Source organism: Mercenaria mercenaria, chromosome 4 (assembly GCF_021730395.1).
Source record: "Mercenaria mercenaria strain notata chromosome 4, MADL_Memer_1, whole genome shotgun sequence".
Taxonomy (NCBI): domain Eukaryota; kingdom Metazoa; phylum Mollusca; class Bivalvia; order Venerida; family Veneridae; genus Mercenaria; species Mercenaria mercenaria.
This window is the reverse complement of record NC_069364.1, coordinates 85,132,911-85,160,091: the sequence shown is the minus strand read 5'-3', so window position 1 is coordinate 85,160,091 and position 27,181 is coordinate 85,132,911. Positions and strand designations below refer to the sequence as shown.

The window sequence follows — 27,181 nt, the reverse complement described above, 5'->3', positions numbered from 1 at the left end:
TTCGACACGATTGATCACCAAACACTGTTACACCGGCTCGAACATCATTTTGGAGTCACAGACAAAGCACTTGCATGGATGTCATCATATCTTAGTGACCGCTATCAAACTGTATGCGTTGATGGTGAGTTGTCGACGCCTACGTTGATGAAATACAGTGTGCCCCAGGGATCAGTGCTTGGTCCAAAGAACTATATCATGTACACTAAACCCGTGGGTGCCATATGCAGACGTCATGGACTTCTTCATCATTTCTACGCTGATGACTCTCAATTATACCTATCTTTTAAGCCGATAGAGGCTGTGGCCAGAAGTGAAGCTTTGCACCGCATTGAGAGCTGTCTGACTGAAATTGTCTCGTGGATGAATTCCAACATGCTGAAGCTCAATGCTGACAAAACTGAGGTAATGCTATTGACATCAAAGCGTAACTCCAAGTACATTGATGACGTTTCTGTGAAGGTCGGTGATTCTGTGATAAAATCCACGAAATGTGTTAGGAATCTTGGAACAGTATTTGACAGCGGTATGGTTATGGAACAACAAGTCAACTCGGTGTGCCGGGCTGGATATGCACAACTTCGCAGAATAGGTCACATCAGACGGTATCTTACCAGTGATGCCACAAAAACCCTTATAAACAGCCTGGTTACTTCACGGTTAGACTATTGTAATGCCTTGTTAAGTGGTATACCAAACAGCACACTTAACAAGTTGCAACATGTCCAGAACACTGCAGCTCGCGTAATCACTAAGACGCCCCGTCGCAATCATATAACACCGGTTCTGAAGGAGCTTCACTGGTTGCCAGTGAAATACAGGGTGCAGTACAAGGTTCTGACCCACACCTTTAAGGCGTTACACAGTCAGTCCCCTGCCTATATTAGGGATATGCTAGAAGTGTATAAACCGGTCAGGACCCTAAGATCGCAAGACACGCTGTCACTGGTTATGCCAAAATCTAATACCATGATGTATGGCAATCGCAGCTTTTCGTGCACTGCTCCAAAGCTTTGGAACTCTCTTCCTGTCAAGATCAGGGAAGCTGACACGCTAGCTGCTTTCAAAAGCCTGCTCAAAACCCACTTCTTTGTACAATATTTTGTTAACTGACCGATACATTTATTTATTTTTTTTTTTATCTTGTTTTTTTTTTTTTTTTTTTTTTTTTTTAAATTATACTTATTTTCATTCATGATTTTTGTTAATGTGGAATGCATTATCTTTGTATACGTATTTGTTTGTATTTTTGCAATTTATTCTGTAAAGCACTTTTGAACGTGTACAAGTGCATGAAAAGAGTGCTATATAAATGTGGTATAATAATAATAATTATGTTTAGTAAGTTCAGGCCATTTAAAAATGATGCAACATTTCTATTAGATTGTAAATGATGATGTAAAACAAATTTTTTTTAAGAAGTCTAGACTTTTGGCCGGGTTTTCGAAGAAAAATCTGGCTTGTAGATTAGGTCTGTCCGGACAAGTATTTCACCTAGGACCTTGAAACCTCATAGGCATGTTGGTCTTGATGTGTACATGACCCCTGTTGATTTTAGGGTCACGGGGTCAAAGGTCAAGGTCACAGGGACCTGAATATTGAAAATTATTCCGCTCAATATCTGGACAAGTATTTCATCTAGGACCTTGGAACTTCATACATATGTTGGTCTTGATGTGTACATGACCCCTATTGATTTCGGGGTCAAAGGTCAAGGTCACAGAGATATAAACATTGAAAATGGTGTTTTTCTTACTTCTATTTTTTTACACCAATTTATTTCTTTAATTTCATTTTCTACCTGTCCATTTCTTTTTTTCCCCTTTTCCTTCAGTAGTGGTTATTAATTTGGAGGTTATTTATTGTATGCCTTTTTTTAAAACTTTAACTCATTATCACCTAATTCAGAAAACCTGGCCAAAACACCATCAGGCATTAGCTGCTTGTTTTCAGTAATGTGATTGTATGGTTTGACAGCCTCTATATGCTGCTATTTCATTTGATACTGTGAAATCTTTTAATTTAGTGGGCACAAAAGTTTGCAGTTTTGACCAAAATGGCTAAGTACTTCATGGGGATATAAGTTCATGGATTTTGACCTTTGAATATAAAATAAATGTAAATTCTACTGGCTTACTGGGATCTAATTTTATGGATTGAATCCTCCAGGAATATTGTAGGGTTTGCACATGTTTTTAGCTCACATGTCACTTTGGGACAAGGTGAGCTTTTGTGATCGCGCAGCGTCCGTCGTCTGTCCGTGCGTAAACTTTTGCTTATGACCACTCTAGAGGTCACATTTTTCATGGGATCTTTATGAAAGTTGGTCAGAATGTTCATCTTGATGATATCTAGGTCAAGTTCGAAACTGGGTCACGTATGGTCCAAAACTAGGTCAGTAGGTCTAAAAATAGAAAAACTTTGTGACCTCTTTAGAGGCCATACTTTTCAATGGATCTTCATGAAAGTTGGTCAGAATGTTCACCTTGATGATATCTAGGTCAAGTTCGAAACTGGGTCATGTGCCGTCAAAAACTAGGTCAGTAGGTCAAATAATAAAAAAAACCTTGTGACCTCTCTAAGAGGCCATATTTTTCATGGGATCTGTATGAGTGTTGGTATGAATGTTCATCTTGATGATCTCTAAGTCAAGTTTGAAAGTGGGTCACGTGCCATCAAAAACTAGGTCAGTAGGTCTAAAAATAGAAAAACCTTGTGACCTCTCTAGAAGCCATACTTGTGAATGGATCTTCATGAAAATTGGTCAGAATGTTCATCTTGATGATATCTAGGTGAAGTTTAAAACTGGGTCACGTGCCATCAATAACTAGGTCAGTAGGTCAAATAATACAAAAACCTTGTGACCTCTCTAGAGGCCATACTTTTAATGGGATCTGTATGAAAGTTGGTTTGAATGTTCATTTTGATAAAATCTAGGTCAAGTTTGAAACTGGGTCAACTATGGTCGAAAAACTAGGTCAGTAGGTCTAAAAATAGAAAAACCTTCTGACCTCTCTTGAGATTAAACTTTTGAATGGATCTTCATGAAAATTAGTCAGAATTTTGACCTGGATGATATCTAGGTCAAGTTTGAAACTGGGTCATGTGCCGTCAATAACTAGGTCAGTAGATCAGATAATAAAAGAACCTTGTGACCTCTCTAGAGGCCATATTTTTCATGGGATTTGTATGAAAGTTGGTCTGAATGTTCATCTTGATAATATCGAGGTCAAGTTTGAAACTGGATCACATGTCGTCAATAACTAGGTCAGTAGGTCAAATAATAAAAAACCTTGTGACCTCTCTAGAGGCCATATTTTTCAATGGATCTTCATGAAAATTGGTCAGAATTTTTATCTTGATGATATCTAGGTCAAGTTCAAAACTGGGTCACATGAGCTCAAAAACTAGGTCAGTGTGTCAAATAATAGAAAAAAACGTCATACTCAGTTCAAAACTGGGTCATGTGGGGACAGGTGAGCGATTCAGGACCATCATAGTCCTCTTGTTTCATGTAACAGCATCTGCAGAATCCTGTGGTATTGATTGGTGCATGAGCCTGTAGGTCGAGTGCACCAACAATGCCTGAGGGATCCTGCAAATGTTGTTTCATGGTTTAATTTGTTCCTAATGCTTTTTTTTTTAATCAAAACATTATTGTGTAATAGAAATTGATACCCATATTCTTCTTATTCTTGTAAATGAAATCTGTAGGCCTATTTATTTTGTAACTAAACTTAGAAAACTTTGCTTTGCACCCTGCCCATCGCGATCAAAGTTACACAAAAATTAGAATTTTTCAAACATCAATATAATCAACTCTGGTTGGATTTATAAACTCAAACACAGTTCGTGAGATCTACAAATAAATGAAAAATATATGATAATTACCTTTATGTTCATCAAATGTTCAATAACTGTGGAAAAATCCTTCAAGCTTAAAGTTTATAGGCTGCATAGATATATAAAGTAGACAGAAACAGTTTTAAAAGTTCCAGTGTAAGATATAAAGTCAGCATGTCAACTGTCTCAAATTGATTTAAAAATCAAAATTGTATTTTTCTAAATGTTGTTTGTATGTCATTGTTATACGCCAGTTTAAAAAACGGGATGTATAATGGGAACGCCCCAGGCGGGCTGGCGGGCGGGTGGGTGGGCGCTGTCCACAGACTTTGTCCGGAGCATATCTTCTTCATGCATAGAGGGATTTTGATGAAACTTGGCACAATTGTTCACCATCATGAGACGGAGTGTCATGCACAAGAACCAGGTCCCTAGGTCTAAGTTAAAGGTCACACTTAGAGGTCAAAAGTCAAATTCAAGAATGACTTTGTCCGGAGCATATCTTCTTCATGCATTGAGGGATTTTGATGTAACTTGACACAGTTGTTCACCATCATGAGACAGACTGTCATGCCAAGAAACTAGGTCCCTAGATCTAAGGTCAAGGTCACACTTAGAGGTCAAAGGATACAAGAATGAAAACTTTGTCCGGAGCATTTCTTGAACATGCATAGAGATTAACTTCCCTTGGTTGTTACTACAAATAACTTATATTGTAACTTTTTTATAATTGACCATATCGAAAATCCAAGACCATTTTTCTGTGGTACAACATAGATGTTATTTTCAAATTTTAGGTGTATTTTAAGGTATTTCTACCTAGTAAGGAGTTTTTTGGGGACTTAGAAAAACAAAAGAATTACAATAATTACTAAACAACCACAAAATTAAAATTCCATTTGCAAATACAGGTGCTAGAGTAAAGAAATTTGCTGTGACGGGCGTATATTGTGACATTCTGGCACTCTTGTTAGGGATTAAATCGCGACTAAATCTAACACGTAATAATACAAAACATCAATGCAGTCGCATATGAAGAGAGGAAGCACTTATTGCAAACTGAAAGTAAAGTAAGGTTGAAAAATAATATTTAATGAAAAGGCAGATGAAAAACTTTTGTAATTCTCAGACCTTTCGGCATTGACTAAAACTGATTTGGTGCACATAGTTGCCGCTTTGTCCGTCCTTCCGTCCGTCTGTCACACTTTTGTCCAGAGTATAACTTGAAAAGTATTAATGGCATTTGATTGAAACTTCACATAATTATAGAGGCCATTGAGACAAAGTGCAGTGTCAAAGAATCATAACTCTACCTTACCTAGTTTTTGAACTATCTTCCTTTATCAAATAAGGCTTGTTCGGAGCATTACTGGAAAAGTAGTAATGGCATTTCATTGAAACTTCACAAAATGATAGAGGCCATTGACGGGAAGTGCAGTAGTTTTTGAATTAACTCCCTTTATTATACAAAATAAGTCTTGTCTGAAGTATAACTTGAAAAGTATTAATGGCATTTCATTGAAACTTCACAAAATTATAGAGGCCATTGATGGGAAGTGCACTGTCAAAGAACCATAACTCTACCTTACCTAGTTTTTGAATTATCTCCCTTTATTCAATTTTCTTCTTTTTATTATCTCCATTGTTTTTTTTGTTTCTAATACGTTGTTTCCAATATTGGGACAAGCACATGCATCGGGGAGCATCATTCGGTTTTTCCGATTCCTTGTTGTCTATGTTGGACCCAGAACAGCATATCCAAAACGTTCAGCAACAGTGCACACTCACAAGAATCTCCTTGTTTGAACATGTATTTTCCCTGTTTGTGCATGACCAAATTGGCAGAAAACAATGTTTTTATGCAAGAATAATGATTTGATAGTATTGACACAGTTTTGTTTCTTTTGCTTGTTACAGGAGAAGATAGACATTCCCAACATGGGCCGTGTGGATTCGAGACTCCAGGTAGTGAATGAGGGTAGGCTGAAACTTGTATACAAGGGAGGAAGCTGTAACAACGGAACAGCCGATGTGCCTTATATTACTAACATAGAGTTCATGTGTCGCCATACCACCTTGGTATGTAGAAAGTATTTTAGTGGTTATTATACAGAAAACCATCTGTAAAGGGTCACATCTGATTTTAAGATGTTATTCTGTTTTTGCCTCTGACTTTGCATTAAATTTAGTAATATTTAGCTCAAGGCAAAATTTGTTTAAAGAGGTAGCTACGGAATTTTTATTTTCAGATATATTTTGGCAGTCTACTATTGTAGATTCAGTAAATTCTCTTTTTTGGCCCATTACCAGATATTTGATTCATACAGAACTCATGTTGCTGTGACATCCAAAGTTAAAAGAAAAAATATTGGTGACCCCCTAAAACATGGAACCTTGGCTTTGATAAATGCAACAGTCATTTCAAACTGTACCATTTTAACTGATTATTTTACTTAGCAAAATTATGACAATGAAATCAGCAAGATATGGTGAGATCTTGTGATACATTACAATGACATAGAATTCCATTTATACTCTATGGTATTGTGTTTTAGTTTCATTTTCATTTAAAGTTTGAGGGGTCTCTTTGGATGAGTGGTTAATGTTACTAACTTTAATCGTTTGCCCCTCACCACTATGGGTTCAAAACCTCACTTTGGGTGTAGAAATGTTCATGAGAGGAAGCCATTCAACAAGCTTACAGTCAGACATAAGTATTGCCCTAGAGCCAACCCTTGCCTGAAATACTGCCTATAGTTGGAGCCCGGATCTTCCTCCATCAAAAACTGAAAAGTCACTATGTGTGGGTATATGTAATATTGATGAATATAATTTACTAATCCTAACTGTCATGCGTGTAGCGTGGCAGACTCGGTTACTCAGCGGAGTCTCATTTAAGATCCAAAAATAAAAAAATAAAACGGCTAAAAACTCCATAGAAGCAATAAAAAACTGATCAGGAGTGGGTATGGAGGTAGGGACAATGTCATAGCATATGAGTATGCTGTTGTCTTGGTCCTTGACTTTGTTATAATTTTTTTGTGACAGCAGACTGCTGTTGCTCTTCTATCAAAATTTCTATCCAAATATCTAAATTTAGTTTTTTCTTGCTCCACTTGCACTTGTTATTGTAAATACTTATTTAAATCTAAATATATTTAAAATTCTGCCCGCCCGCTTAGCTCAGTAGGTAGAGCGTCGGTCTACGGATCGCGGGGTCGTGAGTTCGATCCTCGGGCGGGGCGTATGTTCTCCGTGACTATTTGATAAACGACATTGTGTCTGAAATCATTAGTCCTCCACCTCTGATTCATGTGGGGAAGTTGGCAGTTACTTGCGGAGAACAGGTTTGTACTGGTACAGAATCCAGGAACACTGGTTAGGTTAACTGCCCGCCGTTATATGACTGAAATACTGTTGAAAAACGGCGTTAAACCCAAAACAAACAAAAAATATTTAAAATTCTAAATACATATATGATTTCAGATGCATATATACTGTAGCTGCTATTTATTATAAGAACAATCTTCTTAATGGCAATTGTCCATCACTAGTAAAATTTGGAAGGATAAACAACTGTGTCTGTAACAACTATGAATTCCCAAGCATTCGATTTGATTTCCAGTTATAAATTAGATGATTAACCACTCGAAGGCCTTGAATATTTGTTAATTATTTCCTAATTGGCTACGCTAAAAAAAAAAATTATCTATCCCATAAAGAGAATCAACGGGAGCAAAAAGAACAAATTCATAAATTAACATTTAGGCTTTGTTATCCGCATTGCCATGATAGTATAACACTCAACATCAGTCATATAAACTTTCAGTTCATTAATTTCTACGTTATGAATATACTTTCTGGGTCATTATGCTGCGAGGCACCTACTCAACCCTACATCACTCCGTCGTGGGAAGGGGAAGTATAGAGTTTCAACACCAGTCACCTTCTTCTTATGCCCTGACACCCAGTTCCCAAAATTTATTGCCGAAAAAATACATCAATCAAAATTATTTAACACATGAAATAATTATACATCCTACACCTCAATACCTTTGTCAAAAATACGGATATACCTTGATTTCTTTAAACCTAGGATACACATATGTAATAAATGCTCATAACCAGCATTTACGGTAAATTCTCTTTTAAATATTGCAGTTAAAGAAAAATGTTGTAAGCATTATATTGATTTCTAGACCAAGGTTATTTTAGCCATCTGTTGCATGTTTACAAGTTGCATGTTGCATTTTAATAAAACAATTGTCCTTGCCATGAACATTGATTTTCAAAACTTACAATTTCCGTGAAATGTTTCTCTACATCATTGGAAATCAAGTAAATAATGATAAAGAGACAAAAAGTCTTGTGACACATGTTTAGGCTGAAATATAAAATCTAAGTTCACGAAACGATAATAAAGGAAATGTGTAGACGACATTAGTAATTAAATATTTGTACTTGAAAAATGAAATAAGTATCTATTGAAATAGCTTCATAGTGACAAGGTGAGCTTTTGTGATCACGCAGCGTCCGTCGTCTGTGTGTCTGTCCGTCCGTTCGTAAACTTTTGCTTGTGACCACTCTAGAGGTCACATTTTTTGTGGGATATTTATGAAAGTTGGTCAGAATGTTCATCTTGATGATATCTAGGTCAAGTTTGAAACTGGGTCACGTGCCATCAAAAACTAGGTCCTTAGGTCTAAAAATAGAAAAACCTTGTGACCTCTCTAGAGGCCATATATTTCAAAAGATCTTCATGAAAATTGGTCAGAATGTTCACCTTGATGATATCTAGGTCAAGTTCGAAACTGGGTCACGTGGGGTCAAAAACTAGGTCAGTAGGTCTGAAAATAGAAAAACCTTGTGACCTCTCTAGAGGCCATATATTTCACAAGATCTTCATGAAAATTGGTCAGAACGTTCACCTTGATGATATCTAGGTCAAGTTCAAAACTGGGTCACGTGCCTTCAAAAACTAGGTCAGTAGGTCAAATAATAGAAAAACCTTGTGACCTCTCTAGAGGCCATATTTTTCATGGGATCTGTATGAAAGTTGGTCTGAGTGTTCATCTTGATGATATCTAGGTCAAGTTCGAAAGTGGGTCAGGTGCCATCAAAAACTAGGTCAGTAGGTCAGATAATAGAAAAACTTTGTGACCTCTCTAAAGGCCATATTTTTCATGGGATCTGTATGAAAGTTGGGCTGAATATTCATCTTGATGATATCTAGGTCAAGTTCGAAACAGGGTCATGTGCGGTCAAAAACTAGGTCAGTAGGTCTAAAAATAGAAAAACCTTGTGACCTCTCTAGAGGCCATACTTGTGAATGGATCTCCATAAAAATTGGTCAAAATGTTCATCTTGATGATATCTAGGTCAAGTTCAAAAGTGGGTCACATGCCTTCAAAAAGTAGGTCAGTAGGTCAAATAATGAAAAAACGTTTTGACCTCTCTAGAGGCCATATTTTTCATGGGATCTGTATGAAAGTTGGTCTGAATGTTTATCTTGATAATATATAGGTCAGATTTGAAACTGGGTCAACTGCGATCAAAAACTAGGTCAGTAGGTCTTGAAATAGAAAAACCTTGTGGCCTCTCTAGAGGCCATACCCTTGAATGGATCTTCATGAAAATTGGTCAGAATGTTCACCTTGATGATATCTAGGTCAAGTTTGAAACTGGGTCACGTGCCTTAAATAATTAGGTCAGTAGGTCAAATAATAAAAAAAACCTTGTGACCTCTCTAGAGGCCATACTTTTCATGGGATCTGTATGAAAATTGGTCTGAATGTTAATCTTGATGATATCTAGGTCAAGTTTGAAATTGGCTCAACTGCGGTCAAAAACTAGGTTAGTAGGTCTAAAATTAGAAAAATCTTTTGACCTCTCTAGAGGCCATATTTTTCAATGGATCTTCATGAAAATTGATCTGAATGTTCACCTTGATGATATCTAGGTCAATTTCGAAACTGGGTCACGTGCGGTCAAAAACTAGGCCAGTAGATATAAAAATAGAAAAACCTTGTGACCTCTCTAGAGGCCATATTTTTCATGAGATCTTCATGAAAATTAGTGAGAATGTTCACCTTGATGATATCTAGTTAAAGTTCAAAACAGGATCACGTACCTTCGAAAACTAGGTCAATAGGTCAAATAATAGAAAAACCTTGTGACCTCTCTAGAGACCATATTTTTCAATGGATCTTCATGAGAATTGGTCAAAATTTTTATCTTGATAATATCTAGGTCAAGTTCAAAACTGGGTCACATGAGCTCAAAAACTAGGTCACTATGTCAAATAATAGAAAAAACGACGTCATACTCAAAACTGGGTCATGTGGGAAGAGGTGAGCGATTCAGGACCATCATGGTCCTCTTGTTTCTGTTTTGAAATTGTGCATAAGTCAAAGCTCAGCAGTCTGATCAGTTCCTAAGCAGTTTAGAGTATTTATTGCAAGGTGATTTGCATATATTTCCTTGTAACACGTATGCACACATGATTGTGTACTTTATTTAAGAATTGAATGCTATTTTCTGGGACTTCTTGCAAATTCATGAATCGTGCTAGTGATTCTTTTGATTGATTGGCAAGAAGCCTTCCAGTGTGGTTCATGCCCATATCAACGCACAAAAATAGCATTCAATTGTACGACAGTGTGCTACAAAAATAACTGATTTGCTTTCCAGGAGTATCAGAAAATCAAAATAAATGTCATGATATCGATCATTTAGTCACAATCAAAAAGACCCGCCCACGTTCAACTATAATTCACAAAAAATACAGTTCCTGGTTTTTATTGAAAATATGCTTAACTCCAGTGATAATTTATACAGTTGTATCATTGAGTTGTTATCTTTGACGTCAGAAAAAATAGTTAAAGCTATAATTAAATGTTCTTTTTGAAAGTTTTGGCGTCCAATTTTGAAAGAATATTTAGAACGAGGCTATTTTGTTAATGTTTTTGGTGAAGGATGTCAGATTACGCATGCAATCTCGCGGAAAGGACCGTCATTGATAATATTACTGCAATGTTTAACGCTTTTGTCTTTCCATAATAAAATGTATAGTGAATGCAAATTTTGTATACAACAAGTAAGTTTGGAAAAAGAGCTCATGTTTCTTAATTTGTGAATAACAAATTTCGTCCTGAATAAATAAACAGCCTAGTCCAAGTCCTTCCAAAATGCCAGCCCCCACCCCTCTCCCCGACCCCGATTTGTTACGTTCATCAACTTTTATAGACCTTTCTTTACATTCCGAGCCATTTGTGAATATTTTGTTCAAAACGGAGGATGCATAGTTTTGGTGAGAAAAGTCATCAGAAGCCATCATTTCTCTTGGTTTTCTCTAAAATTTCCACGGGGGAGGCTCCCTGGACCCCGCCGGAGGAGGGGATTCCTCTCCCCCACACTATTCCCTTGAGTAACATCTAAACTGATCACGCTACGCCCCTGACTGTCATATATTACAACACCTGTTCATAAATATAACATTTTGTTATTGAAGGTGGTCAATCACATTTAAGCAAAATTTAGTGACATTTTCTACTTTTTGTATATTCTGTTAGAGATTTATTTAAGAAACAAAAATACCCATTACTTAGGGTTAGATCCCTGTTAGAAATGTATACTTTATTGATTTTCATAAAAATTTGTAATTACTCCCCTTTAAAGGTGGTCAATCACATTTAAGCAAAATTTAGTGACATTTTTTACTTTTTGTATATTCTGTTAGAGATTTATTTAAGAAACAAAAATACCCATTACTTAGAGTTAGATCCCTGTTAGAAATGTATACTTTATTGATTTTCATAAAAATTTGTAATTACTCTTTCTTTTTATTTCCATATAATTCCGAGTTTTACATTCGTATAAGATAGATATACCAAATATTTAACAATCTGAATCAAAAGGTGGGTTTTAAAATGCATGTAGCTTCTGAATTTCATTTTTTTTCCATTCTATCTTGGTTGCGCAACCAAGATAGGCAAAGGGAGGTAATAATAATTTTTCAAACTTGCATTTCTAATGAATTCAATCTATATATGTAATTGTTAATGCAATTATTTTACGAATATAATACAATATATCGGTTAGTTATACATTTTCTTAGGTAAAGTATGTTTATCACATTTATACTTATGATAAAATAACTCGATCTTGGTCGGGCAACTGCAGTAGGAAAACCAATTATTAAAAATATCTCCAGTGAAAACCTAACTTGTATTAAGCGCTAACTGAACATAAATGAGTGTAAATGATCAGATGTTAAAGTTTAAAACAAATCCGTTACTTATCCAGAATCTGATTATCCACCTTTAAAGCAAAAATGTGGTATCTTCAATATGAAATACTGAGTGATTTTATTATCTAACTAATTAAAGATTTTTTTCCAATAAATAAGCTGACAGAAAATCTGAAGCAGTGCAGCAACAATAAACAATACATGAGCAAATTATATCCTAATTGTCTTTGTTGGAAAAAGTTCATGACTGTGTGTCTTAAACTGTTTCATTTTCCGCTCAGTTGTATATGTGCAAGGGAAGTAAACTAATAGATATCTATAATAGTAAGTGTTTGCCTGAGGCAAGAGTTGTCAATCTTTGTGAACACAATGTATAAAATAAATATCAGAACAAAACCTTTCATAAAAATCACATTTGTCAACAAATTTTTGATTATTTGAAGGACCTAGAAATCAAGTTTTAGAGTGTATCTGTCTTTGAAAATATTAGGTTCTATCACAGTGACTATCATTTGACCTGAATTGTGTTATCTTGTTTACTTTCAAAATATGCCAAGTTTGTAGCCAAGTGTCATTAAAGTTTCCTGGGGGTTGGCTTGTGACTTTGGTTTTAAAAATATGAGATGTAGGTTGTATGAAATCAGTTTTGTGAAAATCTAAAAACAAGAGATGAATATTTGTTTCATGATTTGCATATATGTTCAGACATCACCGCCAAGTGCCCCGCTACAGGATGGTCTGTGTGAGTACACAGTAGTATGGGACACACCAGCTGCATGCCACCTAGTGAGGGACCTAGATACCGAGCCGTGCACGGCTAAAGATCCAAACAGTGACTATGTGTTTAACTTATCTCCCTTGAAGAGGACCGAAGACAACCCTTACAGTATTAAAGTGGATGGTTCAAATTATTTGGTAAGACTTTACATATTATACCCACAGTCTTAACTCTTACCCTGCTAAATTTCTATAATGAACTTGTTCATCTTTCAAGTTGGACAATACCATTAACTGTTAAAAGGGGTGCATAGTATAAATATACTGACTGCATGGCGAACAGTGCAGATCATGATCAGACTGCATGGATGTGCAAGCTGATCATGATCTACACTGGTCGCAAATGCAGAATCAATCGTGTCCAGCACGATAAGGGTTAAGTAAGAAATGACTTCTTTGTCTTTATAAAAGGGTTAAAGACACACGTTTTATTCAATACTATTTGCACATGGAAAAAAAGCTGATCTTTATTGTCGACTATATGAAGAAGACATTATGGTCAATATTATGATATAAAAGGTAACCATTAACTGTCCAGTTAGCCTCTCATACAGGTTTTATTAGATTGACTATAGGGCTGAGAGCTATCTTAGTTCCATTGGCATAGGTTTTTGTGGCCCCCTAAATTTTGGTGCAGCACTTACACATAGAGTTGCCCTTATTCATCCATCTGTCAGTACAAATTTGTGTTGTGCATGTCTCAAAAAGTAGTTGACCCAGAAACATCAAATCTCACAGGATTGTTATTTAGCACGGAAAGTTGTTATGTTTTAATTTGGATCTCATACAGCCAGACCAGAGTTATGACCCTTGAAAATATGCATAAAAGAGCCTTAGTTTATGTCAAATTAATCTCAAAACCTATTTGACCAAGGATTATGAAACATTACAGGCATATTATTCATCATATTAAGGTGTGCACTTGGGGTTTTGTTAGAGATATTACTCGGCCAGACTAGAGTTATGGCCCTTAGTCAAGAATATGCATAAAAGGGCATAACATTTTGTGTCACACATATCTCAAAAAGTATTTGGCCTAGGGTCATGAAACATTATAGGAATATTGTTCAGCATGTGAGGTTTTACACCTGGAATTTAGTTCCAGATTTCTTTCAGTCAGACCAGAGTTATGGCCCTTGATTTTTAAAAAATGCATAAAAGCCATATAAGTTTGTGTTGCATGTGTCTCAAAAAGTATTTGGCTTAGGGTTATGAAACTTAATAGGAATATTGTTCAGCATGTGAGGTTGTACACCTGGGATTTAGTTCCGGATTTCTGTCAGTCAGACCAGAGTTATGGCCCTTGATTGTCAAAAAATGCATAAAGGCCTTACAAGTTTGTGTTACATGTGTCTCAAAAAGTATTTGACTTTGAGTCATAAAACATGATAAAGGGATTGTTATATAGCATGTGAAGTTTTACACCTATTCTGTTTGGATTTTACTCAACTGGATGAGAGTTATGGTCCTTCACTTAGTGAAAAATACACATAAAGTGCTTAAAAGTTTGTGTTGAATATATCTTAAAAAGTATGTCATCTAGAGTCATGAAACCATGTAGGAATATTATCCTACATGTAAATTTGTCTCCCTTTATTTTTAGCTCACATGTCACAAAGTGACAGTGTGAGCTTTTGTGATCGCGCAGCGTCCGTCGTCCGTGCGTGCGTCCATCCGTGCATCCGTGCGTAAACTTTTGCTTGTGACCTCTCTAGAGGTCACATTTTTCATGGGATCTTTATGAAAGTTGGTCAGAATGTTCACCTTGATGATATCTAGGTCAAGTTCGAAACTGGGTCTTGTGCGGTCAAAAACTAGGTCAGTAGGTCTAAAAATAGAAAAACCTTGTGACCTCTCTAGGGGCCATATTTTTCATAAGATCTTCATGAAAATTGGTCAGAATGTTTACCTTGATGATATCTAGGTCAAGTTCGAAACTGGGTCACGTGCGGTCAAAAACTAGGTCAGTAGGTCTAAAAATAGAAAAACCTTGTGACCTCTCTAGGGGCCATATTTTTCATAAGATCTTCATGAAAATTGGTCAGAATGTTTACCTTGATGATATCTAGGTCAAGTTCGAAACTGGGTCACGTGCCATCAAAAACTAGGTCAGTAGGTCAAATAATAGAAAAACCTTGTGACCTCTCTAGAGGCCATATTTTTCATGCGATCTGTATGAAAGTTGGTCTGAATGTTCATCTTGATGATATCTAGGTCAAGTTTGAAACTGGGTCAGCTGCGGTCAAAAACTAGGTCATTAGGTCTAAAAATAGAAAAACCTTGTGACCTCTCTAGAGGTCATACTTTTGAATGGATCTTCATGAAAATTGGTCAGAATGTTCACCTTGATGATATCTAGGTCAAGTTCGAAACTGGGTCACGTGCCATCAATAACTAGGTCAGTAGGTCAAATAATAAAAAAACCTTGTGACCTCTCTAGAGGCCATATTTTTTATGGGATCTGTATGAAGGTTGGTCTGAATGTTCATCTTGATGATATCTAGGCCAAGTTCGAAACTGGGTCAACTGTGGTTAAAAACTAGGTCAGTAGGTCTAAAAATAGAAAAACATTGTGACCTCTCTAGAGGCCATATTTTTCACAAGATCTTCGTGAAAATTGGTCTGAATGTTCACCTTGATGATATCTAGGTCAGGTTCGAAACTGGGTCATGTGCCTTCAAAAACTAGGTCAGTAGGTCAAATAATAGAAAAACCTTGTGACCTCTCTAGAGGCCAGATTTTTCATGGGATCTGTATGAAAATTGGTCTGAATGTTCATCTTGATGATATCTAGGTCAAGTTTGAAACTGGGTCAGCTGCGGTCAAAAACTAGGTCATTAGGTCTAAAAATAGAAAAACCTTGTGACCTGTCTAGAGGCCATACTTTTGAATGGATCTTCATGAAAATTGGTGAGAATGTTTACCTTGATGATATCTAGGTCAAGTTTGAAACTGGGTCACGTGCCGTCAATAACTAGGTCAGTAGGTCAAATAATGAAAAAACCTTGTGACCTCTCTCGAGGCCATATTTTTCATGGGATCTGTATGAAGGTTGGTCTGAATGTTCATCTTTATGATATCTAGGTCAGGTTCAAAACTGGGTCACATGAGCTCAAAAACTAGGTCACTATGTCAAATAATAGAAAAAAAGGACGTCATACTCAGTTCAAAACTGGGTCATGTTGGGACAGGTGAGCGATTCAGGACCATCATGGTCCTCTTGTTTTATTTTGTTTGCAGGCCAGAGTAATTGCCCTTGACTTAGTCAATAGATAAAAATTTGTGTCCCATGTATCACAAAATGTACTTGACCTAGAGCCATAAAACATAAGAGGATTGAAGTTATGCACCTGGTGTTCACTTAGCTAGGCCAGAGTTATGGTCCTTCACTTAGTGAAAAAATACACATGAATTGCCTAAAAGTTTGTAAAAATATTTCACCTAAAGTCATAAAACCATATACAGTAACAGGAGTGACGGGCACCTGTATCCTTTGGACACAGATCTAGTTGGTTAAAGACTTGATAAACTTTCACTTTATCTCTGTTATTAGACAATGGATTTGCTTCTAACTTATGATAGTTGCTCCTCATTATGACGCACATAACTCTTACACCAATATTGCATAAAATATATACCCACTTTTTTTTTTAGCTCACCTGTCACAAAGTGACAAGGTGAGCTTTTGTGATCGCGCAGCGTGTGTGCGTCCGTTCGTGCGTGCGTGCGTAAACTTTTGCTTGTGACCACTCTAGAGGTCACATTTTTCATGGGATCTTTATGAAAGTTGGTCAGAATATTCACCTTGATGATATCTAGGTCAAGTTCGAAATTGGGTCACGTGGGGTCAAAAACTAGGTCAGTAGGTCTAAAAATAGAAAAACCTTGTGACCTCTCTAGAGGCCATATATTTCACAAGATCTTCATGAAAATTGGTCAGAATGTTCACCTTGATGATATCTAGGTCAAGTTCGAAAGTGGGTCACGTGCCATCAAAAACTAGGTCAGTAGGTCAAATAATAGAAAAACCTTGTGACCTCTCTAAAGGCCATATTTTTCATGGTATCTTTATGAAAGTTGGTCAGAATGTTCACCTTGATGATATCTAGGTCAAGTTTGAAAGTGGGTCACGTGCCGTCAAAAACTAGGTCAGTAGGTCTAAAAATAGAAAAACCTTGTGACCTCTCTAGAGGCCATATATTTCACAAGATCTTCATGAAAACTGGTCAGAATGTTCACCTTGATGATATCTAGGTCAAGTTCGAAACTGGGTCACGTGCCATCAAAAACTAGGTCAGTAGGTCAAATAATAGTAAAACCTTGTGACCTCTCTAAAGGCCATATTTATGCCCCCCTTCGAAGAAGGAGGGGTATATTGTTTTGCAGAAGTCGGTCGGTAGGTCGGTCGGTCGGTCGGTCTGTCGGTCGGTCGGAATGTAGACCAATCCATTTCCGGATGATAACTCAAGAACACTTGGGCCTAGGATCATGAAAGTTGATAGGGAGGTTGGTCATCACCAGCAGATGACCCCTATTGATTTTGAGATCTGGTTGTCAAAGGTCAAGGTCACAGTGACCCTGAATAGTAAAACGGTTTCCGGATGATGACTCAAGAACGCTTGGGCCTAGGATCATGAAAGTTGATAGGGAGGTTGGTCATCACCAGCAGATGACCCCTATTGATTTTGAGGTCAGTATGTTAAAGGTCAAGGTCACAGTGACCCTGAACAATTGAACGGTTTTCGGATGATAACTCAAGAGCGCTTCAGCCTAGGGTCACGAAAGTTGATAGGCAGGTTGGTCATGACCAGCAGATGACCCCTATTGATTTTGAGGTCAGTATGTCAAAGGTCAAGGTCACAGTGAACAGGAACAGTTAAATGGTTTCCGAGCAATAACTCAAGAACGCTTGGGCCTAGTTTCAGGAAAATTGATAGTTAGGTTGGCCATGACCAGCAGATGACCCCTATTGATTTTGAGGTCATTAGGTCAAAGGTCAAGGTCGCATTGGCCAGGAACAGTTAAACAGTTTCTGATCTTCTTGTCCAAAACCATGAGCCTAGGGCTTTGATATTGGGTATGTAGCAAAATCTAGTGGTCCTCTACCAAGATTGTTCAGATTATTTCCCTGGGGTCAAATATGGCCCCATCCCGGGGGTCACATGGTTTATATAGACTTATATAGGAAAAAAATTTGAAAAACCTCTTGTCCAAAACCACAGGGCCTAGGGCTTTGATATTTTGTATATGACATCATCTAGTGGTCTTCTACTAAGATTGTTCAAATTTTTCCCCAAGGGTCAAATATGGCCCCGCCCTGGGGGTCACATGGTTTACATAGACTTATATAGGGAAAAACTTTGAAAATCGTCTTGTCCAAACCACAAAGACTATGGCTTTGATATTTTGTAATGTAGCATCATCTAGTGGTTCTCTACCAAGGTTGTTCAAATTATCCCTCTAGGGTCAAATAGGCCCCGCCTCAGGGGTCACATGGTTCATATAGACTTATATAGGGAAAAACTTAGAATATTCATGTCCATAACTTACGTCATTCAAATTTGGACCACATGTATAGTTTTGAGTGGCAAGATGAACCTTGACATGAGTTGACCTTGATCTTGACCTAGTGACCTACTTTCACATTTCTTTAGCTACAGCCTTCAGATTTGGACCACATGCATAGGTTTGTGTACTGAAATTAACTTTGATCTTGAGATTGACCTAGTGACCTGCTTTCACATTTCTGAACGTACAGGCTTCAAATTTGGATCACTTGCATAGTTTTGTGTTCCGAAATAAAATTTGACCTTGATTTTGACCTAGTGACCTACTTTCACATTTTTCAAGCTGCAGCCTTCAAATTTGAACAACATGCATAAGTGAGCATATAATTTGTTCCTTGTGCAATTACTAAATGCATCAAGGGGGGCATTTTGTGTTCGACGAGCTCTTGTTTTCATGGGATCTGTATGAAAGTTGGTCTGAATGTTCATCTTGATGATATCTAGGTCAAGTTCGAAACTGGGTCAACTGCAGTCAAAAACTAGGTCAGTAGGTCTAAAAATAGAAAAACCTTGTGACCTCTCTACAGGCCATATATTTCACAAGATCTTCATGAAAATTGGTCAGAATGTTCACCTTGATGATATCTAGATCAAGTTCGAAACTGGGTCACGTGCCATCAAAAACTAGGTCAGTAGGTCAAATAATAGAAAAACCTTGTGACCTCTCTAAAGGCCATATTTTTCATGGGATCTTTATGAAAGTTGGTCAGAATGTTCATCTTGATGATATCTAGGTCAGGTTCGAAACTGGGTCACGTGCGGTCAAAAACTAGGTCAGTAGGTCTAAAAATAGAAAAACATTGTGACCTCTCTAGAGGCCATATATTTCACAAGATCTTCATGAAAACTGGTCAGAATGTTCACCTTGATGATATCTAGGTCAAGTTCGAAACTGGGTCACATGCCATCAAAAAGTAGGTCAGTAGGTCAAATAATAGAAAAACCTTGTGACCTCTCTAAAGGCCATATTTTTCATGGGATCTGTATGAAAGTTGGTCTGAATGTTCATCTTGATGATATCTAGGTCAGGTTCAAAACTGGGTCACATGCAGTCAAAAACTAGGTCAGTAGGTCTAAAAATAGAAAAACCTTGTGACCTGTCTAGAGGCCATACTTGTGAATGGATCTTCATAAAAATTGGTCAGAATGTTCATGTTGATGATATCTAGGTCAAGTTCGAAAGTGGGTCACATGTCATCAAAAAGTAGGTCAGTAGGTCAAATAATGAAAAAACCTTGCGACCTCTCTAGAGGTCATATTTTTTATGGGATCTGTATGAAAGTTGGTCTGAATGTTTATCTTGATGATATATAGGTCAGGTTTGAAACTGGGTCAACTGCGATCAAAAACTAGGTCAGTAGGTCTTAAAATAGAAAAACCTTGTGACCTCTCTAGAGGCCATACCCTTGAATGGATCTTCATGAAAGTTGGTCAGAATGTTCACCTTGATGATATCTAGATCAAGTTTGAAACTGGGTCACGTGCCTTCAAAAACTAGGTCAGTAGGTCAAATAATAAAAAAAACCTTGTGACCTCTCAAGAGGCCATACTTTTCATGGGATCTGTATGAAAGTTGGTCTGAATGTTCATCTTGATGATATCTAGGTCAAGTTTGAAACTGGGTCAACTGCGGTCAAAAACTAGGTCATTAGGTCTAAAATTTGAAAAATCTTTTGACCTCTCAAGAGGCCATATTTTTCAATGGATCTTCATGAAAATTGGTCAGAATTTTTATCTTGATGATATCTAGGTCAAGTTCAAAACTGGGTCACATGAGCTCAAAAACTAAGTCACTTTGTCAAATAATAGAAAAAACGGCGTCATACTCAAAACTGGGTCATGCAGGAACAGGTGAGCGATTCAGGACCATCATGGTCCTCTTGTTTAGCTTACCTTAACCAAAGGTTCATTGTTAGCTATTAGTATATGCCAATGGTCTGACATCTGTTGTTCTTTGTCAACATTTTTATTTAAATATCTTCTCCTCTTAAACTACTGATCAGAATTACCCCAAACATTGTCTGTAGCATTTTGGCATGGACTTCTATCAAGTTTGTTCAAATGAGGACACTTGGCCCCTTTTTTTTGCCACTAGAGGTAAATGTAGAAAAACCTTCAAATGACTTCTTCTCTGAAAACTAGCATCAATTGTTTACCAATTTTAGACAACATACAGAGCAACTACCCAGGTCACTAGATCCAAGGTAAATGTAACAGTTGGAGGTCAAAGGTCAAATAGCAGAACTTATGTCCATTCTGTATCTAAACCTCTGAGAAGATTTACATAAAACTAGCATCAGATACTCACTTCAGCAAGACAACATGGATCCCACACCACAGGTCACTGGGTCCAAGATCAAGGGCTACACTTACAGGTCAAAGGTCACATAGCTTAACTTTTTATCCACTCCATATATTCTAAACCACTGAGAAGTTTTTCATAAAACTAGCTTGCTTACCTCATGAAGATAATTAGCAGAGTACATGATGGGATTCATTAAGTCAGTGTCACGCTTAGAGGAGCTAAAATTTGTGTGCACTACATATCTTCTAAACCACTAGAATGAAGTTCATGAAATATGCCAACATGCAGAGTTTACACCCAGGTCTTTAGGTCAAAGTTTCAGTTCACACTTTAAGGTCAAAGATCAAATACCTTAGCTCAAATTTATGTTCACTCCAAAAGGTTTTCATAAAACAAGCATTATTCCTGAAGATGATATGCTTGGTTTACAGGGTCAAAGGTCATGATCACAACATTTTAGTTTCCTTGTATCAGAGTGGCAGATGGGCGAATAAATCACATTTAGTGATAACTCGAGTTTTATATGTCATCACATTTTTTTTTCATTACCAAAATTTTTCTTCCACTTCCAAACTCTTGTGAATCTTGTATTGTTTCTTAGTACCCATCACCACCCTTCCACCCATTCCCCCATTATACATGCCCCACCCAACAAAGGTAAAAAAAATGTTTTGTAATATTTTCTGTCATTCTGTCATCTTCATCCTATGCTGACTAGCAGTTTCAGATAGTTGAACACACTGTGCTCCTAACAGCTCTGCTTAGATAAAGACAATAATATGAGCTGCTCCATGAGAAAACCAACATAGTGCATTTACGCAGTCTGGTCAGAATCCATACTTTTCGCTTTTAAACCCTATTGCAATTAGAGAAACCGTTAGCGAACAGCATGGATCCCGACCAGACTGCGCGGATACGCAGGCTGGTCTGGATCCATGCTGGTCGCAAATGCACTATGTTGGTTTTCTCATGGAGCTGCTCATTTTTTTTGTTGCAGATCAATATATGTGGTAATATTTCTGAAAGTAAATGTCCAAAGAGCAATGATCAATTATCAGGAGTTTGTGTAGAGAAAGATGGGAAAAAGGAGAGTTTAGCGGAGGCAAGGACTGGACTTGATTTCCGTGAAGTTGGAGTGATGTCCCTTGTGTATGAGGGTGTAAGACTGGACAGTGGTAGGTGCTAAATATGTTTTCTGTTGAGTAGTATTAAATAATGAATTGTTTGTTGCTGGTTACATGATAGGAAAATATGAAGTATAGGTTCCTTTTTAGCTCATCTGATTTTTTGAAAAAAAATGATGAGTTATTGTCATCACTTGAGCGGTTGTCGGCGTCGGCGTCGGCGTCGGCGTTGCCTGGTTAAGTTTTATGTTTAGGTCAGCTTTTCTCCTAAACTATCAAAGCTATTGCTTTGAAACTTGGAAGACTTGTTCACCATCATAAGCTGACCCTGTATAGCAAGAAACATAACTCCATCTTGCTTTTTGCAAGATTTATGGCCCCTTTTGTACTTAGAAAATATCAGATTTCTTGGTTAAGTTTTATGTTTAGGTCAACTTTTCTCCTAAACTATCAAAGCTATTGCTTTGAAACTTGGAATACTTGTTCATTATCATAAGCAGACCCTGTACATCAAGAAACATAACTCCATCTTGCTTTTTGCAAGAATTATTGCCCCTTTTGGACTTAGAAAATCAGATTTCTTGGTTAAGTTTTATGTTTAGGTCAGCTTTTATCCTAAACTATCAAAGCTATTCCTTTAAAACTTGCAACACTTGTTCACCATCATAAGCTGACCCTGTACAGCAAGAAACATAACTCCATCCTGCTTTTTGCAAGATTTATGGCCCCTTTTAGACTTAGAAAATATCAGATTTCTTGGTTAAGTTTTATGTTTAGGTCAACTTTTTCTCTTAAACTGTCAAAGCTATTGCTTTGAAACTTGCAACACTTGTTCACCATCATAAGCTGACCCTGTACAGCAAGCAACATAACTCCATCCTGCTTTTTGCAATAATTATTGCCCCTTTTGGACTTAGAAAATCATTTTCTTGGTTGAGTATTATGTTTAAGGCAACTTTTCTCATAAACTATCAAAGCTATTGCTTTAAAACTTGCAACAGTTTTTCACAATCATAAGTGGACACTGTACATCAAGAAACATAACTCTATCCTGCTTTTTGCAAGAATGATGGCCCTTTTTAGACTTAGAAAATCATGGGTAGGACAACATTTCTATTATACAAAAAAAATCAGATGAGCGTCAGCACCCGCAAGGCGGTGCTCTTGTTTAGCTCACCAGAGCACAAATGCTCAATGTGAGCTATTGTGACCGGTCATGGTCCGGCGTCAGTCGTGCGTCAACATTTGCCTTGTGAACACACTAGAGGCCACATTTTTGACCCAATCTTTATGAAACTTGGTCAGAATGTTAATGATCTCTAGGTCAAATCTGAAACTGGGTCATGTAGGGTCAAAAACTAGGTCAGTAGATCAGATCAAAGGAAAAGCTTGTGAACACTCTAGAGACCACATTTGTGATCCAATCTTTATGAAACTTGGTCAGAATGTTTGTCTTGATGATCTCTAGGATAAGTTCGAAACTGGGTCATGTGGGGTCAAAAACTAGGTCAGTAGGTCAGATCAGAGGAAAAGCTTGTGAACACTCTAGAGGCCACATTTTTGACCCAATCTTTATGAAACTTAGAATGTTTGTCTTGATGATCTCTAGGTCAGATTCGAAACTGGGTCATGTGGGTTCAAAAACTAGGTCAGTAGGTCAGATCAAAGGAAAAGCTTGCGAACACTCTAGAGACCACTTTTGTGACCTAATCTTTATGAAACTTGGTCAGAACGTTTGGGTCTTGAGATTCTCTAGTCAAGTTCGAAACTGGGTCATGTTGGGTCAAAAACTAGGTCAGTAAATCAGATCAAAGGAATAGCTTAGTGAACACTCTAGAGACCAACATTGTGACCCAGTCTGTAATGAAATTGATCGAATGTTAGTATGAATGATTCTCTAGGAAGTTTGAATCGGGGTCATGTTTGGGTCAAAAAACTGGGTCAGAGGTCAGATCAAGGGAAAAGATTGTGAACCCTCTAGAGACCAAAATTTGTGACCTAATCTTTATGAAACTTGGTCAGAATGTTAGTCTTGATGATCTCTAGGTCAAGTTTGAAACTGGATCATGTTGGATTAAAAACTAGGTCACCTGGTCAAATCAAAGGAAAAGCTTGTGAACACTCTAGAGGCCACAGTTTTTTGGACCCAATAGTTATGAAACTTAGAAATTTTGGGGCTTATGATTTTCTAGGTCAAGTTTGAATCTGGGTCATATGGGGTCAAAAACTAGGTCACCTGTTTAAATCAAAGGAAAAGCTTGTGAACACTTAGAGGCCACATTTTTGCTCAATCTTTATGAACTGGGTCAGAAATGTTTGTCTTATTCTTTTCTAGTCAAGTTTGAATCTGGTCATGGGGATCAAAAACTAGGTCACTAGGCCAGATCAAAGGAAAATACTTTCAACACTCTAGAGACCACAATTTAAGTTTGAAACTCATGAGAATTAGTCAGAATGTTTGTTTTGATAATCTATAGGTTAAGTTAGAATCTGGGTCATGTGGGGTCAAAAACTAGGTCACCGGTCAAATCAAAGGAAAAGTTTGTGAACACTCTAGAGGCCACAGTTGTAACCAAATCTTTATGAAATTTACGCAGAATGTTTGTCTTGATGATCTTTAGGTTAAGTTCAACTCTTGGTCATGTAGGGCCAAATCTATGTCAGTAGGCCAGATCAACTCTGGTGAGCGATGTATAGGGCCATCATGGCCCTCTTGTTTTAATAATATGACAATTCTTAATATATAAGTGAATATTTTTTATCAAAAACATTTTGCAAATACGTTATAGAAGACATTTTTGTATGTGGAAATGGTTGTTTAAAATTTCAAATCTTATTGTTGATAAAATGAACCAGTTTAATTTGTTACTTGTCAATTTCATTTGGTGATATGTTCTCCTTTGGAAATTTGGCATTCTTTGGATGCAAAGTAGCTCAACAGGCACATAGTTTTCCATCAAAATTACATACAAAGAATACAAAATTTACCTACTGTCATTACAGCCATTACTGTATATATTGATTGTTAATTAATTAATAAAACTGCCAGCCACGAACTGAATTTAATGAATTTTTAATCAAAGGTTTTCTTGTTTATACACAGAAGGATTATTACATTCATCCTAAATACAGATATTAACTGGACAGAACTACAAGTAGCTTCATATTTCGCAAGAAAAGATTATCTTAAAGGGTCAGGGCAAAAGTGGTTTAAGTGCATAAGAAGCACTGGTCCCTGGATCTGCAAACCATTTAGAAGAAAACATTTGAGCTGCACCATGAGAAAACCAACATAGTGCATTTGTGACCAGCATGGATCCAGACCAGCCCGCGCAGTCTGGTCAGGATCCATGCTGTTCACTTTCGAACCCTATTGCAATTAGAGAAACTGTTATCAAAACTGGTCGCAAATGCACTATGTTGGTTTTCTCATGGTGCGGCTCATTTACTGATAATTATAGCCTATTTGACTATTTTTAGTGAAGTATAATTTTTGTTTCAGGTCAGAGAGTGAATGTGAAAATAATGTTTGTGTGTGCACCTGATAAAGATATCGGTTATCCTACCTTTGACCATAAAGTGGATAACACATATATCTTTCATTTTTTCACTGCCCTGGCCTGCACTCCGATTTCTACCGACTGTTTTGTGCAGGATGAAGCTGGAAAACAGTACAACTTGCGACCTCTCATCAGAAATAATTTCTGGACAGCCACAGACATGTGGGACGACAGTACAGAATATTACATCAATGTTTGTGCTCCGGTTCAAAATGTCCCAAAGTCGGAGTGTCTAGGTATGATTCCGATTTTGATTGTTGGTTTTATAGTTATTTTAAGTAGTAGAGCCTGCCTCAGTGGTCGCCTGTACAAGGCAGCTACTTGCCTTATTAATAAGCAGCCAGTCTGTAACTTCCATTATTGACATCGTTTTTATTATGCCCCCGGCATCTACTGATGCGGGAGGCATATAGTGATTGTCCTGTCCGTTCGTCCGTCTGTACGAGGTTAACCAAATGGGACCGTTTCGTCTAGCATCAATACCTCTCTCTGGAATGACTTGATGCTAATGCAGATGTAACCTGTGACCATTCCTCATCTTCAAACTTCACCTGACCTCAGTTTGACCTTGACCTCATTTTGGACTTAGGTTGCTTTGTATGGGCCATCTCTTGGTTAACCAAATGGGACCGTTTCCTCTAGCATCAATACCCCTTACTAGAATGACTTGATACTAATGCAGGTGTAACCTGTGACCATTCCTCATCTTCAAACTTCACCTGACCTCAGTTTGACCTTGACCTCATTTTGGACTTAGGTTGCTTTGTATGGGCCATCTCTTGGTTAACCAAATGGGACCGTTTCCTCTAGCATCAATACCGCTTACAAGAATGAATTGATACTAATGCAGGTGTAACCTGTGACCATTCCTCATCTTCAAACATCACCTGACCTCAATTTGACCTTGACCTTGTTTTGGACTTAGGTTGCTTTGTATCGACAAGGATGCCACCGGGGCCATGAAGCGTTTATTGAACACAGCTTCTTGTTTCAACTTGTCTAAAGCAGTTAGATTGTGTTGCACCTTTGGTTGGCTACTTTTTACAGGTTTGGCTGTATTTCTATACTATGTGGCAGCCAGTTGATATATTCAGTGCTCCTGAATTCCATACAAGCATTAATTGTTCTCCAAAATGAACTATGTAGGTGTTATATGGTGCTGTCATAAGTTGGGGTTTGAATGGAATGGATACCAGCATATAAATTTACACCAGTCTGTATGTATACTGTACGTAGAGAAAATCCCTTACTTTTTATAGGACTTTTTAGCTCACCTGTCACATAGTGACAAGGTGAGCTTTTGTGATCACCCTTCATCCGTCGTCCGTCATCAGTCCGTGCGTGTGTGCGTCAGTGCGTGCGTCCGTCAACAATTTCTTGTCTGCACTATAGTGGTTTCATTTATGATTTTGTTTTAACCAAACTTGCACACAACTTGTATCACCATAAGATCTTGGTTCCTTCTTGAACTGGTCAGATCCCATTATTGGTTCCAGAGTTATGGCCCCTGAAAGGGCCAAAATTAGCTATTTTGACCTTGTCTGCACAATAGCAGCTTTATTATGCCCCCGAAGGGAGGCATATAGTTTTTGAACCGTCTGTCTGTCTGTCGGTCTGTCAGTCTGTCGGTCTGTCCGCATTTTTCGTGTCCGGTCCATATCTTTGTCATCGATGGATGGATTTTCAAATAACTTGGCATGAATGTGTACCACAGTAAGACGACGTGTTGTGCGTAAGACCCAGGTCCGTAGCTCAAA

The 27,181-nt window shown here is 37.5% G+C and overlaps 2 protein-coding genes across 3 annotated transcripts in view; one reads left to right on the top strand and one right to left on the bottom strand.

Moving 5' to 3' along the window:
• Positions 1–27,181, bottom strand: part of LOC123552342 (uncharacterized) — a 469,144-nt gene that overhangs the window by 249,932 nt on the left and 192,031 nt on the right. The gene's annotated exons all lie outside the window — the stretch shown is intronic.
• LOC123552344 (cation-independent mannose-6-phosphate receptor-like) overlaps positions 1–27,181 on the top strand; it is a 134,595-nt gene that overhangs the window by 30,797 nt on the left and 76,617 nt on the right. For both annotated transcript variants that reach the window (XM_045341933.2, XM_045341932.2), the window contains exons 15-18: positions 5,761–5,922; positions 12,797–13,006; positions 21,738–21,915; positions 25,367–25,660. In XM_045341933.2, coding sequence (XP_045197868.2) covers positions 5,761–5,922; positions 12,797–13,006; positions 21,738–21,915; positions 25,367–25,660 — 844 coding nt within the window. The remainder of the gene's footprint in view (positions 1–5,760; positions 5,923–12,796; positions 13,007–21,737; positions 21,916–25,366; positions 25,661–27,181) is intronic.